At 42.8% G+C, this 20,015-nt stretch overlaps 2 protein-coding genes across 12 annotated transcripts in view; both read left to right on the top strand.

Annotated features, from left to right (window-relative positions):
* LOC112208197 (ranBP2-like and GRIP domain-containing protein 4) overlaps positions 1-6,197 on the top strand; it is a 79,938-nt gene extending 73,741 nt beyond the window's left edge. For all 6 annotated transcript variants that reach the window (XM_054678115.2, XM_063788938.1, XM_063788941.1 and 3 more), the window contains one exon: positions 4,374-6,197. In XM_054678115.2, the coding sequence (XP_054534090.1) occupies positions 4,374-4,408 (35 nt within the window). In that variant the 3' untranslated portion in view covers positions 4,409-6,197. The remainder of the gene's footprint in view (positions 1-4,373) is intronic.
* IL18R1 (interleukin 18 receptor 1) overlaps positions 1-20,015 on the top strand; it is a 247,672-nt gene that overhangs the window by 74,323 nt on the left and 153,334 nt on the right. The window lies entirely within an intron of this gene.

The raw sequence follows: 20,015 nt of genomic DNA, 5'->3' as shown, positions 1-20,015 counted from the left end.
GAGTAAAACTGCCCCTAAAAAAGACAGAGAGAAATCTCAAAAGCAGGCAGAGAAAGAAGACACATTGCCTCACAATAGACTTCTCAACAGCATTGGTGTAATACTATCTCATGTACTAAAAGAAATAACTGCCAACCTTTTATATTTTCCAAGATCTCTTCTGGAAAACAAAAACTTTAAGAATCTGCCCTCCCTGAAAATTCTTAATGATGTACTTCAAGCAAAAAGAAAATTTCCTAGGTAAAAGGTCTAAGATGCCAGAAAGAAAGACATGCAAAGGAAACTTACCACCATATTACTGATATGGACTGTCAGTCTGACTGGTCACACTAGGGGCATTTTGTTACCAAGGCCTTGAAAATAATAACCAACACTGCATACATGAGGGATGCCAGAAGAAAGGTCTGAGAGCCACTCTTCCTGGCACTGAAGGAAACAGGGCCCATCAGAGCAAACAAGTACCTTTTGCCTCTCTCATCTCCTTGGAAGCAAATGTTTATAATCTCTGGTTTTGTCTAAAGTTTATAACAGTATTTTTCATTCAGATTGCTACCTATTAGTGGATGGTGAAATTAATTTGGTGGATCACATTCAGAATATTTTTTTTTAAATCAAAAGAATACAAGCTGGGCTCAGTGACTCACACCTGTAAGCCCAACAGTTTGGGAAGACCAGGCAGGAGGATTGCTTGAGAACAGGAGTTCAGAATCAGCCTGGGCAACATGGCGAGACCCTATGTCTACAAAAATTTTAAAATATGCCAGATCTGGTGGCATGTGCCCATAGTCCTAGCTACTCGGGAGGCTAAGGCAGCAGGATTGTTTGTTATAAGGAGTTCGCGGCTGCAGTCAAACTTCTGGTCAAAATCCTGGTCACGCCACTGCATTTCAGCCTGGGCAACAGAGTAAAACCCCATCTTTAAAAAAATATTAAGAAATAAAAATAATATGTGAAACATTAGAATATGTTGAATCTGGTAAGGATAAGCAATTATTTCTTGAAACTCTACATATATACATGAGTGTTGGTAAATACCTGACTGTATCATCAGCTCTAGATATAAAATGTTTATGATGTTGGCTGTGAGTTAATGAGGAATGGTTTTCCTTTCTGTGGGTTTGGGTGTATTTGGGAAACATTAGCTTAGGGGGTAAAGTAGGTTACCCAACTCTGAAAAGCAGCATCAAAATCTTTAAAATAAACACATATTAGGGGCCCAACTTAAATTTCAAGCAGATGTCATGAGCTGCTCAGAGTAGCGTGTTACAACTCTGCGTTATAAGGTAAAATGACTTAGAGTGCAGCAGTAGTCCCCAAACAATGTCAAATAGACAGTGGTAAGTATAGATTGCTCTTCTCCTTGCATCACAAATGTTAATTCACCCTGCCCCCACACGCATTAAAACTCAGCATATTTCACAAATTGAGTGTTTCATTTCTATTTGAGATAGACTTATGGTAAGTCAGCTTTGCTCCCCAAAGAAGTTAGCCATATAGTACTTCTATATGCAAAATTTGAATCTCAATTTTGCTACTCAAGCCGGAAGTAAAAGTCATTTTTCTATATCTTCTTTGCTCCCAGACTGGGTTACAGTTTACAGATCTGAATATTGTCACTTGTACACCATACATACACAGAGGTCTAAAACTCTCTACAAGTAAATAAAGAAAAAAAGCCCAGCAACCCAATAGGAAAATAGGCCAAGCCTGTTATAGGCTTTTTGATCATCTCCAGACTGGCAGGAAGAGAATGCATACTCACACTGTAAGTGCCTGATTTGATTTGCAGAGGATATAGAACCTTATCAGAAAACAGCCTTCCAAGGCAAGAGCAAATGCACCCTATCTAAGCACAGCTTTTCTCCAATTCTTATTTACCTAAGGAGATGAATAGTTGCCAGGAACATTGTTTGCACAAGGGCAGGAGCCTGCCAGATCTGAGAACACAGCAAAATTTTTATTTTGTCAAAAATCTTATATTCAGCTTACACCATTCATTTCAGGTGAACGTACAACAGTCTGCATTTCAGTTTAGGGAGATGTTTACAGTCGTCTGGTTCTCTTTATTCTTGGGAACAAGGTTACCTCACTTGGAACACATAACCAGTGCCAAGTTGTCCATCCCTAAGCAATATCGCTTCCTCCTACTTTCTAGAAGTTCTTCAGATTGTGGAAGACAGACTTTTCAGAATTCTTTGCCCTCATTCCCTCCTCCAGAAATGCATGCCTTTGTATAATCTCTTCCCCTTGAGGGCCAGTAGGCTAACCTAATGAGTTATTTTTAACCAGTAGAATACAGCAAGAATGATAGATTACAAGAGATTGTGGCTTCTATCTTGCTAGCGGACTCTCTCTGTCTTCTCTGCTTGCACACTTTTTTGAAGCAAGCTACCATCCCAGAGGCAAGGAACACAGGCCATCAGTTTAGCAGCCTTGAGGAACTAAATTCTTCCAACTACCACATAAGTTTGGAAGTAGATTCTTCTCCAGTCCAGCCTTCAGATGAGACCCCACCCATGCCAACATCTTGATTGCAGCCCTGTGAGAGACCTTGAAATAAAACCATTTCTGATCTCCTGACCCACAGAAACTGTGAAATAAATATGTGTTAAGGTACTAAGTTTGTAGTAATTTGTTACGCAGCAGATTGTAAATAACACGCAGATAAAACCAGACAGAACAGAAAAATAAAATGGCTTTAACTCTAGAAAGTTTCCCCATGTAAAATTTTGAAAATGCTACTCTGCCTAAGGTCAAACTGTCATACATATATATGTATGAAAACACAGAAAGGTGTCTGGAAGGGTAATACCAAATTAAATCTTTATCCAAGAGGAATGAAAACCAGTATTCACACAAAAACCTATGCACAAACCTTGTGAATATATTAAAAACCAGTGAATTATGCACTTTAAAAAGGTGAATTATGTGGTATATGAATTATATCTCCAAAACATTTAATTAAAAACCTGTACACAATTATTCATAGAAACTTTCTTTAAAATTGCTAAAAACGAGGAAGATCTCAGTTATCCTTCAACTGGCAAATGAATAAACAAACTGGTACAGCCATGCAATTGAATACTGCTCAGCAATAAAAAAGAATGCACTGCCAGTTCAGCAACATGGATAATTCTCAAATGCATTATGCCAGTTGACAGAGGTCAGACTCAAAATACTGTGTACAGTGTGATTCTACTTATATGACACTCTGAAAAAAGCAGAACTATAAGGACAGAAAACAGGTTAGTGGTTGCCAAGGAGTGGGAGAAGCAGCCAGGGAGAACTTTGAGGAGGTAAAAATGTGCCAGGCCTTGGTCGGTGGTGGTACATAACTGTGCATTTGTCAAGACTCAGTGCTATATGCTGAAAAGGGCAGGTTTTACTCTAAGTAAGTTGTACCTCAATAAACATGATTTTTAAATGATTAAAACTTTGGTTTTTGTTTGTTTTGGTTCAGTTTTAAGGTTCACCATAAATCTATTGGTTTTAGATTCTAAGTTGTATATAAGCTTCTGTTTTAAAAGAATTTTTTAAAAAATCCTCTTATCGTCAACAATATTTAGTTGTGCTGGAAATTTTATTTTGGAATTGTTTAATAGAGAAAGACAATAAATAATGTTCAAGAACAGACATTGATTCATAACATCAAAGTATATTGTGAGAAGATGGTATTTCAGAATAGAGGAAGAATTTCTTATGTGCTGGTAAGATTGTTTGTAGATAATCATTTCTGCATAATTTTCATAGCTGGATTGCTTTAATAAAGCCATTTAAAGGTTAAGTTCTAGATTGCTTCATGTTGCTTATCAATGTTTAAAAGCTAAAATAGAAAATTAGCTGTTAAGTTGGCTCAACCGGAAATTCAGTATATCCTTTAAAAAGAGAAATTTAGTAAGCAATGTGTCTAAAGAATGACATATGGTTGGGTACAGTGGCTCGTGACTGCAATCCCAACACTGTGAGGCTGAAGTGGGAGGATCACTTGAGCCCAGGAATTTGAGACCAGCCTGGAAAACAGTGAGACCTGCATCTCTACAAAAAAACAAAAAATTACCCAGGCATGGTGGTACACACCTTGTGGTCCCAGTTGCTTGGGAGGCTGAGGTGGGAGAATCACTTGAGCCTGGGAGATCAAGGCTGCATTGAAGTCTCATCACGCCGCTGCACTTGAGCCTGGGTGACAGAGCAAGACCCTACCTCAAAAAAAAAAAAAAAAAAAAAAAGAACCCCCCCCACCAAAAAAGGCATGTGATCAGTAAAAAAGACATTATTTGCTTATATTGTAGAGTGGTTCTAAAATATAGATTTTACATTGAGAAATTTTAATACTCTCTTTTTTCTTTTTTTTTTCTTTGTTTTACTTTCCAAAGATGAGGAAGAAAATGCTTCCCGTTCTTCTGGATGAGCATCCTATCTTCGTAGTTGGTTTGGACTTCCGATAGGTTGATGGAAGGAATACTGTTATTAACCAAATAGAATCTGTTTACAAAAATGGTTCGTGTGTGTTACCATCATTCTTTCGTCAAAAAGTGTGTATATATGTTTGCATTTACATATATTTGTACATCTGTATGACAGATGTATTTTAAAAGTTTCAACTTGAAGTAAAAGTACAACAGCTTGAAGTGTTGATACCAGGCCACAGCCCTCTAACTCGTGTGATCTCCCATGCATGCTGCCAGAATAAAACCACCAGGAATGAATTCACTCCCCACTTCTCTGGAACCTCAGGACCCGCCCATTTCTCGGCAGTACTGTGAATTTTGAAGTTAAACTAAATTTTGGTACCATACCAACTGGAATTTAGGCTTTAAAAATAATGTTTCAAGGCCAGGTGTGGTGATTCATGCCTGAAATCCCACTACTTTGGGAGGCTGAGGCTGGAGAATCGCTTGAGGCTAGTGAGCTGTGATTGTACCACTGCACTCCAGCTCGGGGAACAGAGCGAGATCTTGTCTCTAAAAATAATAATAGTAATAAAAATAACGTTTTATGACTATTTATTGCAAGGTCAGAGTTACAGATTGTTATAAATTGTTGAGAAACTTTTGTGATTAGAATATGAAGGAAAAAGCTTTGTTGGTAAAAGTGACATGTTAAGGGGCTATGAAGTAAATATGCTGCAGTGAATTATGCTAAGTTAAAATACAGTTTAGTTATTTGCTTTAAAATAAACTCCTTTTTTTCTTTAAAGTATACTATCTCAAAACTCATTATGTTGTCAGAGCCCTAGAGCTGGCTAGTGTAACACTGACTATGAATAGGTGGGCCCACCACTTGAGTTGAGGTGATTTCATGGTGTCTTTCCAGGCTCTTGATAGGGTGTCACTGCATGCAAGCCATGAATCTGTTTTGAGAATCCTCTCCATTTTCCCAAATAAAAACCTATCCCAACAGTGACTATATCACTCAGCATTGGATCTAAATATAAAACTGGTGCTTTCAGTGTTTTTGGCAGATAGTGTTCCATAAGCTTTCCATCAGAAGGGATTTTAGACACCTTAGAGGTCCGTGCTACATCTTCACAGTTCCTCCGAATAACCTTAGGTGGTAGTGTTACTTGCCTTTGACACCTGTGCATATGTTTTAATGACTAGATCCAAACTGTGTTGTTCTTAAATCAAAAATTGGATAATTTTTAATGTTTATGTATTAATCACACAGTATGCTCTCTGAAGTTCTCTTAAGCCTTCAGTTTATACTCTTAATTTTCTTTCTGAGCTGGGGAAGTGACTTTGCACTTTGGTTACACAGAACATTGGTTTCCAATTTAGTTTAACTGAAATTTGCTGCTGATATGTTGAGTTTGTTCTTTAAAAAATATCTCCTATATCTCGTCTTTCCTCCTTAGAAGAACAGACCTAACTAGCGAATGTATGAATGAAAAAGCATCTATTTCAGAGCCGACATGAAGAGTTCAGTTTTTTTACTTTATAAACTGTGAATATGAGTATGCCAGCTGCATACGATGTAACTAATCATATTTAAATATATTTCACTTTGATTTTAGACCTTGTGAAGTCTGTATAAACTTGTTTTGAAATACAGTCTCCACTTACGAATGTCATAACAAAATACTTTTTTGCATGATAAAAAATTACTTTGATTACAAAAGGCATATTCTTTCATGGTTTCTGCAATGAGAGGAAGTGTAGTGATTATTTTAATATTTCTATTAAATATGTTTAACTGTATATTTTTATGGCTGCTCTTTTATGTTACCCACTGTCTCTTTGGGGTTGTTAATTGGTTTCTGAAAGGGAACTTCAAACTCCTTTACTACTGGCCTTCCATGGTTGGTCCCTATTAGGTTGTTGAGAGAACGTCGACCAACTCTTTGATACCCGCCAGGTAGACCGTAGTACCTGCCATGTCTGATACCCTGCATCCAGCTAAAACCAGAAACAGCGCTGGGCCTCCCTGTGGACAAGACATTGATTTGACCAGAAGCAGATGTCTGGCTAAGGCTGCCAACCAAAGGGTGGCCTTAGATGAAGGGCTTTGTTCAGTTAGGGGCAGAGGTCATTAATTTTTTTTTTTTTTTTTTTTGAGACAGAGTCTTGCTCTGTCACCCAGACGTGAGTGCAATGGCGCGATCTCGGCTCACTGCAAGCTCTGCCTCCCAGGTTCACGCCATTCTCCTGCCTCAGTCTCCTAAGTAGCTGGGACTACAGGCACCCGCCACCATGCCCGGCTAATTTTTTGTATTTTTAGTAGAGACGGGGTTTCACCGTGTTAGCCTGGATGGTCTCGATCTCCTGGAGGTAATTGATTTCTTTGGATGTTTGGACTAGGAGATGGGGAGAGACAGAGCAGAAAGAGAAACACAGATGCCACAAGGAGGAGGAACAGAGCTAACCCTGGATAGGACTGGACACAGAAGCCAGACCAAGAGAGGCATCTAGTGAGAAGCAGCTCTTCAGCCCTGGGCCTGGTGCACACATCACTCCTTGGTTTCTAAGAACCAAATTTGGCCCAGCACAGTGGCTCATGCCTGTAATCCCAGCACTTTGGGAGGCCAAAGTGGGTAGATCATGAGGTCAAGAGATCAAGACCATCCTGGCCAACATGGTGAAACCCCGTCTCTACTAAAAACACACAAAAAATCAGCTGGGCATGGTGGCGTGCACCTGTAGTCCTAGCTACTTGGGAGGCTGAGGCAGGAGAATCACTTGAACCCAGGTGGCAGAGTCCAGTGAGCTGAGATCACACTACTGCACTCCAGCCTGGTGACAGAGTGAGACTCTGTCAAAAAAAAATAAAATAAAGCCAAATTCATACAGTCCCTGAGGAGTGGGAACTGATGCACATCTCTTGTATACAATAAGCTATGCTTGTGCTCTGAACCGTGTAAGATTGAGAATTGTATTCCTTTAAAGAAAGTTCGGCAGAACTGTAACTGAATTACTAACAAGGCACTGAGAAGGCATACCGTACTTTGTATTCTTTTTAAAGTCCCTGTTAGGTGGTGATGTAGCTGGAAGTGTATAGTATTGAGGATGTAAAGTTTCCCCTAAAAAATTTTTGGTATTTGGTGAATGGCATAACACATCAAAAAATTGGTTGTATTGTATGATTAAATTGCAATGTGATGATTTCAACTTGGTGGAAGACTTCTACTTTGTCTTGGTATGTGAAAATCCCCTTTGCTTCAAACTTAATACACACGAAGGAAAACAACCTGATACAATTTTGCAAGTGTCTTTGAGCTAATGGTTTTTCATGGGTATTAAAAAGCATTGGGTTATTTATGTATAATTCTGTAGAAAGAAAATATTTGTTCCATTCAAGATACGGTTACACGAAAAGGCATCTAGTTGTGACCTTCAAATTATTACTTATATACCTATAGAAAATTCCTATAAATAGGCTGGGTGCGATGGCTCACACCTGTAATCCTGGCACTTAGGGAGGCCAGGGTGGGCAGATCACCTGAGGTCAGGAGTCCAAGACCAGCCTGGCCAATATGGTGAAAACTTGTCTCTACGAAAAATACAAAAATTAGCCAGGCATGTTGGCCCATGCCTGTAGTCCCAGCTACTCAGCAGGCTGAGGTAGGAGAATCACTTGAACTCGGGAGGGGAGGCTGCAGTGAGCCAAGATCACACACCACTGAACTCCAGCCTGGGCAACAAAGTGAGACCCCCATCTCAAATAAGGAAAGAAAATTCCTATGAAGAAACACTATACCTCTGAGTTTCAATAATAGAGATGATTAACCCAGTTTCCCTGCAAGGATGTGCTCACTGTGAACAGATGTAGTGGTTACCACTCCAGATGTCTGCCTAGCATTTGAGACAACAGTCTCTGTCACCCCTGCCTCTCTCTGGGAACTTCTGCCCCACCACCATACAGAGGGGCAGTAGGCCCAGCCATAATCAACTGAAACAGACACAGAGTTATGACCTGAGCCTAGGCAATTAGGTTTTCTCAGGAATATGGATCTGGGACTAAAGAACTCAGCATCTTCCTGTGACTGGAATTGTAGCATGTAAGTACAGAAGCTTTGGAGTGCCCAGAAAGAGCAGAGAAAGCCAGCCAAGAGAGTGCCAGGTTTAAGTTGACATAAGAGGTCAACAAAATCGTGAAGTGAGTGTTCTGGGGACCTGAGAGTCAAGGGACTGGATTCTGTACAATGTCTCTGCATCATCATAGTAAACTTCCTACACATGCTTTGAAAGTAAATATCAGATAATTTGGAGCACAGTATAATGGTAAAGTATAAACTGTGAACTTACACAAGGACACCACAATTTCTGCCTCACTGACGAATAACTTGGGGCATGTTCTTGACTGCTCTGAGCCCCCATTTCTTTATCTGTAAAAAGGAAATAAATTACGTAGTTGTGAGTTATTGGATGACAAAATAAAACCCAGCACAGAGGGCTGGATGCAGTGGCTCACACCTGTAATCCCAGCCTTTGGGAGGCCAAGGTGGGCGTATCACAAGGTCAGGAGATCGGGACCATCCTGGCTAACACGGTGAAACCCCGTCTCTACTAAAAATACAAAAAATCAGCCAGGCATGGTGGCGGGTGCCTGTAGTCCCAGCTACTTGGGAGGCTGAGGCAGAAGAATGGCGTGAACCCAGGAGGCAGAGCTTGCAGTGAGCCGAGATTGCGCCACTGCACTCCAGCCTGGGTGACAGAGCAAGACCCCATCTCAAAAAAAAAAAAAAAAAAAAAAAAAAAACCAGCACAGAGTAGGCATGCCAGCATTCTCTCACTTCTCAGACTGCAAAAAGATTTACCAATTTACCTCATTTTCTTCTGTTCCTTGTTCTGACCTCAGTGCATGACCCATAGCACCAAGTGTTACTGTCGTTTATGAGTGAACAATTGTGTTAATAAGGAAATAAATGGAATGTTTTCCAGCATTTTGACCTTATTTTTTAAAACTTTGTACCTCCCAGAGCTGGGAAGAGATTCCAGATTTCCAGACTTAGTCCAGAGTCATGACTAATGCTGGACTTCGTCTATAGCTCTTATTGAAATGTCAGAAAACATTTTTTGCCCCAAAAACTATTAACTGATAAATTTATAGCATCAAACTGCATTTTTTAAAGGAGGCTTTTTGTTTTTTCTTTTTTGAGAGAGAGAGAGAGTCTTGCTCTGTCACCCAGGCTGGAGTGCCTTGGCATAGTCTCAGTTCTCTGCAATCTCTGCCTCCCAGTCTCAGGTGATTCTCCTGCCTCAGCCTCCCAAGTAGCTGGGACTACAGGTGTGCACCACCACATCCGGCTAATTTTTGTTTGTTTGTTTTTGGTAGAGACGAGGTTTTGCCATGTTACCTAGGCTGATCTTGAACTCCTGGACTCAAGTGATCCACCCACCTCGGCCTCCCAAAGTGCTGAGATTTCAGGTGTGAGCCACCACACCTGGCCAAAAGAGACTTTTTTTTTTTTTTTTTTTTGAGACGAATGTCGCTCTGTTGCCAGGCTGGAGTACAGTGGCATGGTCTCAGCTCACTGCAACCTCCACCTCCTGGGTTCAAGCGATTCTCCTGCCTCAGCCTCCCGAGTAGCTGGGACTATAGGCACGCGCCACCACGCCCAGCTAATTTTTTGTATTTTTAGTACAGATGGAGTTTCACTGTGTTAGCCAGGATGGTCTCGATCTCCTGACCTCGTGATCTGCCCACCTTGGCCTCCCAAAGTGCTGGGATTACAGGCATGAACCACCACGCCCAGCCCATGCCCGGCTAATTTTTTTTTATTTTATTTTAGTAGAGACAAGGTTTCACCATGTTGCCCAGGCTGATCTTGAACTCCCGAGTGCAGGCAATCCGCCCACCTCGCCCTCCCAAAGTGCTAGGATTACAGGTATTTGGTTTTTTGTTTGGTTTTCAAGCAACCTTTCTAAATTTTGCTATGCTCACTCTTTCTTCACATGTTGGTACTGGCTAGATACAGATTTTGCTTTCCTATTGGAGACTCTTTTGAGAGCTGGCTATCCCCTCTTGCTCCTTTTCTTTTTTCTCTTCCCTACTTTCAAGTTTCTTGCTCTTTTTCTTACCCCATAAGTTACCAGAAATTCATACCCCCTTGAGAGGGCTTTTTGTTTGAACTTCAGTCTTTAGTTTCATCAACTTTTCTAAGGAAATTGATCTGTTAATGAAAGTTGGCTTGCTTGACTTCAGAATATCTGTATTATTCAGTGATGTGTTTTTCTGGTTGCTTTGTTTGAGCATAGTGTAAATATCACCCATTGCATAGCTTTGGCAGTGACATAAATCTAGCAGCGTAAGATTGAGAAAAGCTAGAAGTCCCACCACAGATTGTATTTCAGTGAAAGGGATTCTTTTTAACTGCTTATAAAACTAAAGGAAACCTATAAACATGGAAAACAATTATTAAACCCACCATATGCTCATACTGATATTAAATGGTGTGCCAGATTCTAGAAAGAGTTACCTTTTGGTAAGAGCACTGCTTGTTAACTATAGTTGATTGCTTTAGATGTCTAGTGTGTACACAAAAGCATGAATTTTATTCCTTATAACCAAAGTAGAAACCTACTCTGAGCAATTTGACAAAAGGTTTACATTATTTATTTTAGTGTAGTTTAAGATTACAGTAAGATACAATTCCCAAAGAGTGAAATATAAGACTGGGCGTGGTGGATCACACCTGCAATCCTAACACTTTGGGAGGCTGAGGCGGGTGGATCACCTGAGGTCAGGAGTTCGAGACCAGCCTGGCCAACATGACAAAATCCCGTCTCTACTAAAAATACAACAATTAGCCAGACGCGGTGGTGCGGTGCGCACCTGTAATCCCAACTACTAGGGAGGCTGAGGCAGGAGAATCACTTGAACCTGGTGGGGCGGAGGCTGGAGTGAGCTGAGATCATGCCATTGCACTCCAGCCTGGGCACACTCTCAAAAAAAAAAGTGCAATATAACTTTTCACAAAATATGGAACTGTGGTAGTCTAGAACAATGTCTCAATATACCTCCTACACTAAGTATAATAGTAAATATCTGTATTTGGTGGCATAATATGTTCTTAGTATAAACCAAAAACACATGCTGAGCATTGGACATTGTCCAATGTTTAATTCATATGATTCATTCTGAGTTTCTGACTGAGATCATTCTTTCAGACTATGTGTATTTCTCCTGGGATCCATAAAATATGCAGCCCTAACATGATTTCATTTTTGTTTCCTTTCCTGGAAAAGGAGAAATCATTCAGATCAGCTTTCATATTGCCTTATAGACGATGACTTCAAAATAGTTTGAAAGGGACTCCTTTGTTCTAGAACTGCTCTAACACAGTAGCCACTAGCCACATGTGGCTATTGAAAGATTGAAATGTGGTTATTCCAAATCAGGATGTACAGTAAATATAAAATACACACCAGATTTCAAAGGCTTACATGAAAAAAGTAATGTGAAATATCTCACTAGTAGTTTTTATAGTGATTACATGTTGAAATTTTAACATTGTGAACATATTAGTTTAAATAAAATGTATTGTGAAAATTAATTTCACGTTTCTATTTACTTTTGATAAAAGTACTACTAGAGGCTGGGTGTGGTGGCTCACTCCTGTAATCCCAGCACTTTGGGAGGCTGAGGTGGGAGGATCACGAGGTCAGGAGACCGAGACCATCCTGGCTAACAAGGTGAAACCCCGTCTCTACTAAAAACACAAAAAATTAGCCATAGTTTTTTAATACTATGAATTAGCTGTAAACCCTCATCACTCCTTTCCAAGACCCTGGCTTGAGGGAATTAGAGACTCCCCTGGGAATCCCCAGGGACTGACCTGGAGGTAGGGCTGCGAGCAGAGATTGGACCAGAGAGGGGAAATACAGGTGCTGAGTCGCTGGGTTACCTTTACATTCACCTTCCCATAATGACTGAGTCAGCCACAAAACCCACTACCTTTGGTATCTCCCCTCAAATACCCTGAGTCAGCTCGTGAGAGAGGCCCTGGGAAAGACCCAGTCACATTAAATAAAGGGACCGGGAAGGTGTGGTCTTTCCCCGGAGGACCAAGCAAGATGAAGATATACATGCGAAAAGTGCTTGGCAAACCGTGGGATGCCATGAGGAGCTGGCCTGACAAAATATGGAATGTGCTCAGGGAGCCTCAGTCCCCAGGGCCCCCCACACCCATCAGCACCCCATAGTGATGCAGACCACTTCCTGCCACGTCATGGTTGACCTTTCCTCGGCACTTGGTCCTGTTTTTTATTTATAAACTTCCCTCCAACACATGCTTGTTTGGTATTGATCTGGGGCTGTGTAAAGTGGAAAATTCCTTCCTGGTTTCCTTGAAGAACAGAGGCTGTTCCAGATGAGGTCTGGAGTGAGCTACAGAGGGTGATGCTGGCTTTAGGAGTGGTGGCTGCTGGGTCTGAATGTTAGAGGCCACACATCTCCAGTAGTAGTATTATTCTGGGAGATGGGAACTCTGTGTGTGGATGTCCCCTCCCATACACCCAGGGACTTCTGAGAAATGCTGCTGTTCACTAATACAATTCCACCCTCATCTCCCAGGCTGTCCCTGGAGAGGAGCTCTCCACTTGAGAAGGACCTCAGAGCCCTGGCTCTTGTCATCCAAATTCACCTTTCCTCTGGGGCTCTTATAGGAAAGGTGAGATTTGCCACTACTCACCTGTGATCCTCTGGCATAACCACCTTGCAAAGATAACCCAAGAGAAATGGAAGCCTCAGGGATATACCACCAGATGAACTGAAAGCAAGGTAGAGGTTTTCGCATTCCCATGGCAGGTTTCCTCATTAGCCCCCATCTCCCACCACATCAGAAAAGGAGAAAATAGATCTTTCCTGATTTCAGGCCCAGAACTAGGCTCAAGAAGAAAGAAGTGTACTCTCACGACTGGCTAAGACTTGCTGGACTGACACCTATGGCTGGAAGATGACTTGTTTTGCTCCATGTCTCCTCATTCCTACACCTATTTTCTGCTGCAGGATGAAGCTAGGGTTAGCATTCTAGACACCCAGTTGAGCTCAGGCGTAGAGAAGAGGAGGATGGGATAAGAGCTGGGGCCATCCCCATGTCATGGTGGGTGAGAGCTGGGGCCATCCCCGTGGTCATGGAGGGTGAGGTGAGAGCTGGGGGTTATCCCCATGGTCATGGAGGGTGAGGGCTGGTGGGGGGAGGCATCCCCACGTCATGGTGGGTGAGAGCTCGGAGCATCCCCATGTCATGGTGGGTGAGAGCTGGGGGTCATCCCCATGTCATGGAGGGTGAGGGCGGGTGGTCATCCACATGGTCATAGTGGGTGAGAGCTGGGGGTATCCCTACATCATGGTGGGTGAGAGCTGGGAGCATCCCCATGTCATGGTGGGCGAGATCTGGGGGGTATCCCCACGTCATGGTGGATGAGAGCTGGGGGAATCACCTGTCATGGTGGGTGAGAGCTGGGGGGATCACCTGTCATGGTGGGTGAGAGCTGGGGGGATCACCTGTCATGGTGGGTGAGAGTTGGGATTCATCCCCATGTCATGGTGGGCTGAGCCCACATGGAAGCCTGTGCTTGGACAGCGTATGCCCTTTTCTCTGTTTTTCCACAATGAACAATTAAACTGTAAATGTTAAAAATATCAGTAATTTGTGAAATAAATTTTATTCTCATTTGAGCCGCATAAATCACAATTTTGTTTGTTTACCATGCCTGTCAAAATCATAAACATTTTCTTATCGGTTTAAATAATGAAAACTGATTTCTGCTAAAATCATCTGACAATTAGCTTGTCAACATTCAAATATTTTTCACCTTAAATCCACTACCTTCGTGGTGTGGTCCACTGAAAAGTTGGGCAAAACCCAATCTGTGATTGAGGCTATAGAGAAACATGAGGGTCATGCACAATAGCTTTTTTTCCCCACACTTAGTAGATGGACTGTTTCTCAGTCTGACAGCCACCAAAGCTTTATGTCCTGATGAATATTTTCGTCCTCTCATCCTCTCTGATGGCCTCATTTCTCCAAATTTCTTCTTCTCCTCCTTTTTTTTTTGAGACAGAGTTTCGTTTTTGTCACCGAGGCTGGGATTAAAAGCATGAGCCACCGAGCCCGGTCAAGGCTTTCATATTTTTAAAACTTTGAAGTACAATGAGAAACATAATTTAGTAAGCAACTCAGTATGCACACACGGAATGGAAAAAGCTCTGTTCTATGTTATTTGTTCTATTTTGTTCAAGTCTAGCTCAATTTTTCAAAATGCTGGTCACAGCTCGCCAACTTGTTTTAATAACCAACTTATGCCTTTCCACTGCAATCTGGAGAGCTCAGCCTCTCAGGCTGCTGGTCCCCCTGTCAATCACGATACTTTGGCTACTTTGCTTTCTTCAATCAACAAGGCTTTATCAAGAATTTATGGCTCTTTTAATTATCTGACTTCCTGGTCAATCAGCTTTGTTTGTGGTTTTAAATGACCACAGGATAGTAGAAGTGAACATAATTTCCTGCCTGTGTAAAAGGATGACATCAAGAGGAAAAGAAAGCAGCTCACTGGGTGAAGAACCTTGAGAAAGAGATGAACATTTCCTCTCTTGAGACACAGGACAAACAAGGTCACGCCTGAGCTCGGCAAACAAGGACTTCGGTGCCTGCCTACGGCGCCATTGCGCCCTCTAGTGGCTGCTGAGGAACCGCTGTCCAGCCCGAAGCTCACAGAGCCCCGTTCAGGCTGCCGCAACCTACCTAGGCGGCCAGAATGGAGCCTTACAGGTGGGCGGGCATCCCGGGGTGCACACATTACCTTCTCGGGGCTCTCCAACTTAAGGCCAAGGATATCTTTCTTCTTTTTTGGCTGCTGAGAAGGTGGAGATAGTGCCATTTTCGAATGTGTTCCTAACTCTTGGGCTTCTGAGACTGCCGCAGTCTGTCCAAGGGTGGTGAGTGGGGATCAGCAGGCTCTGTTTACTGTGTGCTCGCAAGAGGGGACTGCGGTCATAGGGATTTCAGAGAGGTGGCCCTGGCGTCGGGCCCCTGGACTCCAGTCACAACTCAACCACTTGCTGAGGGAGTATGCTAGCTAAATCCCTCGTGCAAGTCAAAAACCCTGTGCCCCAGTTTCTTCCTCTGTAAAAAAGGGATAATACGATGTTGGTATCCTTATTGCCCACTACAAAAAGGGCCAGAGAATATGAACAGGACATTTACAAAGTAAGGATTAATTCGTACAAAAGCCCGGTGAACGGAAAATGTGTGTAACATCACAAATGATCTGATGCTGCCAGGTAGGGGGGCATTTGCCATGTGCCAGACCCTAAGCTAAGCTCTTTAAGTACATTATCTCATTAACAGTCAATTATCCTATATCCTCTCCATTTTAAAATGAAGAAAGTAAGTGTGTAAGAGATTAGATAACCCACCCAGGGGTAACACAGTTGTTAGACATGGCCCCAGGGAAGTGTATCACTGGCTGGGTATTTCACGATGTTACAGCATTCCTTTTAAATTGTTAGGCATGATAATGGTAGCATTGTTATGTTTCTAAAAGCATCTTATGTGTTAGAGGTGACATACTGAAACATTTGTGAATGAAATACTATGATGTCTCGGATTTACTTCAAAATAATCCAGTGCAGGGAGTGGTGGAGGACATGAGTTTGTGAAACAAGACTGCCCATGAGTGAAGTTCATTCATGAAAACATACAGCAGTAAAAAAAATTTTAAAAACAAAGAAACTCACAACCCTCAGACACTTACGCAAGTCTGCTGTGAAATAAGACATCCTGGCTATTCTGAAGAGCCGGATGAAACTAGGGATGGAGATTTTTGTTTTGTTTTCAAAATATGAACAGCTTTTTCCTCCCTGATTATTTGCTCGTTGGGTAAATTTATGAAAACAGGAAGTTATAAAAATATTCATTATCCTTTTGGTGTATATATGAATATTCACATAGATTTGATCTTGCAATACCAATCTTAGATTTATGAATTGCGTTAGTCAGGGTTTTCTAGAGAAACAGAATCAATATGACTTTTATATATATACAAAATTAAGAACTGTCTCCCATGATCATGGAGGCTGAGAAGGCCCACAATCCACTCTCTGTGGGCTGGAGACCCAGGAAGGCCAGTGAAATATTTCTTTAGTTGGAGTCCAACACCCTGAGAACCAGTGGCGCTGATGATATAAATCCTGGTCTGAAGGCAGAAGATGAGATGGTTCAGCTCAAGTAGTGAGTGAGGCAGATTTTGAAAAGGGGTGGAGAAGAATTCCTCTTTCTTCTGCTTTTTGTTCTATTCAGGCCTTCAAGGGATTTGGATGATGCCCACCTGCTCTGGGGAAGGCTCACTGTCTTACTGAGTCCATTGATTCCTGTGCTAATCTCCGCTGGAAACACCCTTACAGACACGTCCATAAATAATGTTTAATCTGGGCATCCTTCAGCCCAGGCAAGTTGACATATAAGGTGAACCATCACATGGATGTTTAGGTTTGTTCTATTTGTTACTTTTACAAACAGAGTGCATTCATCTGATCATTTGCCTTAGATAAATTACTGGAAATAGAAGAATTTATCTTTTAAATAGATCTATTTATATCTGATCATTTGATGCATTCTTCCAAATTTCCCTCCGGAAAGCTTGTACCAGTTGTGACTCCCACCAATGCTGGCTGAAGATGTCAGAAAGAAAAACCTATTCTAAGGTGTCCCAGGCTCAAGCCTGAGTTCCTAGTTTGGTAATAACACTGGGGAATTTCTTGTTTTATATATTTTTTGTGCATTCCAAAAGAAATGATCAACAAGCTGTGATGGGATGTTTTTGGTCTTGAAGGACCTAGTAATACACTTCTCTGTTTCAAGGTGTGGCTGTGCAATTCCCAGCCCCACTAGTCCCCTGTCTTGTATGTTTATCCATTGTACCTTCTCTGCTGCTGGTGATTCTCAGTAGGGCACGTTCTCAAGCAGGCCTCCCTAGGGGTGGATGGTGCCATTGCTTCCATCCAGTTGGATGGATCCTAAAAGCTTAACAGGCCATAACACAGGGGTGGAGAAAGCTCAGAGCTCCTAACAAAAGGGGAGAACCATCTGGCCTTTCCCAGTACCTACTCTAGTAGAGCAGGTTAATTAAAAACAGAAGCAACCATAAGACCTGACTGGTGTTATCTCTTTTCCCAGCCCCAACCAAGGCAAAATAACAAAAAAAGCCTATACTGAGTCTCAGGGTCTTTTGTTTATGATTCCCATGTGTGTGGTCCCAGAGAGAAAGAGGTTGGAGGAAGCAGGGGCTTGAGGTCAGCAGGCTGCAGTGGAGAGCTGCTTTCCTGTGAGGAGGCTGAAGTCCCCTAAAACGAAGAGAAAGCTTGGGATGTTGGGCTATTCCCGACCCTGCTTTCATGTCACTCTCTCTGATTTCATTTCACATATCACAGTTGACAGGGCACAGATACTCTCGAGACTTTTTTTTTTTTTTTTTTTTTTTTTTTTTGAGATGGAGTCTCGCTCTGTCACTCAGGCTGGAGTGCCGTGGCATAATCTCGGCTCACTGCAACCTCCACCTCCTGGGTTCAAGTGATTCTACTGCCGCAGCCTCCCAGGTAGCTGGGACTACAGGTGCATGCCACCACACTCGACTAATTTTTGTATTTTTAGTAGAGACGGGGGTTTCACCATGTTTGCCAGACTGGTCTCAAACTCCTGACCTCAGGTGATCTGCCCACCTTGGCCTCCCAAAGTCCTAGGATTACAGGCATGAGCCACCACACCAGGCTCTAGAGACATTTCTAAAGGGGATGCTTGGAATCTTGAGAAGCCTGTAGGTCTTCTTGTAGGCAATCAATTATCTGCTCATTGAAGTAAGAAAGCCAAGTACTTGATTGGGGGCAGGTGGGTGGGCAATGGTAGGACATTTACTCCCAGCCCCCATGCTTGAAAATCAATTCTCTTTCCAGTTTTCCAACTTTTCTGTTTCAAGCAACATCAGTCAGGTGTCAGAATGCCCACAAAGCTTTTCTGATTGAATGAGTAATAGGTAGGCTCTATTTTATTCTGTGTGAAAATTAAGGGTCTTTATCTCTCAGCTCTTACCATGGCCAATAAATAAATGCTTTGGAAGGTACAGCCGTGGCCTTCTCTGGAATTGAGGACCCTCAGAACACTGCTGGCACCCTAGACCTTCCACAGAGCTTGGCCCAGTGAATGAATGATGGGAACTCGGACGCAACAGCAGTGGTGAGATTTGCTCGGGTCTCTCCTGCCCAAGTTAATTTGCGTATCTGTTGTATGGCTTCCAAGCAAGGTAAGGACCATTTGGCCTAATTTTATTTGTATCTATAATCCAACCTAGGGGTTTGAAGGACAAATATCAAACAGTGGCAGATTTCTGTTTCGGTGTTGAGCACCGGGTGTCCCTTCAGGCCCTGTTCAAGGCAGCTCCCAAGAGACCAGTGGGCAACCTAGTGTTAGGAGGGTGCCTGTTCCACCTCTCTAGGGTATGAGACCAAAAGATGGGCTTTGTTTGGTTTCCTGGAAACCTCGCCTCTGTGAAAGAGCATTCAGGGATCTCAAAGGACCAATCTTGTACTTCCCTCCATGCCACCTGTCTACCTTCCAAGCCAAAGGTGCATGGTAGCCACTTTAGGGGGAAATGGGAGAACTCAGGTAGTCATTTAGCCATGCTATTACAAAAGTCCCAAACTGGCCTTTTGTAGTTTTGTTGTCACCTTCTGCCACTCATTGAACACATGGGCCTCCTATATGGATACAGAGGTGAGCATAGAGGCATTTCTCTGCCCTGATGGCATGCATGATCTAATAGATGGAGGAGACAGCCACAAGGAAGGGGTGGGAAGATGGCTGGGGGTAGGGGAGTGAGGAGATGCAGAGAGAGAGCAGGAGGAAAATCATGGAAGAAAGCCATTTGATGAGAGACTCTCTTTTTCTCTTTCTTTTTAAAAAATGCAACACTAGTCACAAGGGGTTGTGGCTGACCTGACTGTGACACCCCCAGCCCCCACCTGAGGAAGAGGCAACAGCTCCGGCACCTGTTTCTGACCTAGGGGCCAGGTGATGGCCCGGCTCCACACCACATCAGGCCTGAGTGTGGGAAAGCATTGCGGCCAGGAGCCATCTGGGAACTTGAAACAGAGCCGTGCTCTCCTCCGAGCTGTCTGGTTTCAATTAAACCCATGGCTAAAACCTCCACCAGGTATGTCCATTTGGGACGTTGTTTTGGCTTATTTAGAATAAATAATCTATAGTGGTTTTCCCTTGGTACTCAGGGAAATTGTCATCGGGTGAAACCAGCCTGAAATAAGTACTGAGATCATGCTTGGAGGTCCCGCTGGCCCGTGGGGAGGGGTGGCGGGGGCGGTGGCGCGGGGTGGAGGGAGGGTCGGTCCTGCTTTGCTGAGGACGGAGCGGCCTGGGAAAGAACGGCCTGTCTTCAGGGCTCGTCCTCGCCTCACTCTGTCTGCCCCTGAGGGTCTGTCCACCACAACACGAACCCTGTGGATGTTCCAGGGAGGTATCTGGTAGTCTGACCTCAGTGACAAAGAAGGGACCTTACAACCCAGGC

The sequence above is a fragment of the Pan troglodytes genome, chromosome 12 (genome assembly GCF_028858775.2).
Source record: "Pan troglodytes isolate AG18354 chromosome 12, NHGRI_mPanTro3-v2.0_pri, whole genome shotgun sequence".
NCBI classification, from domain to species: domain Eukaryota; kingdom Metazoa; phylum Chordata; class Mammalia; order Primates; family Hominidae; genus Pan; species Pan troglodytes.
This window is presented reverse-complemented; position numbering and strand designations above follow the sequence as displayed.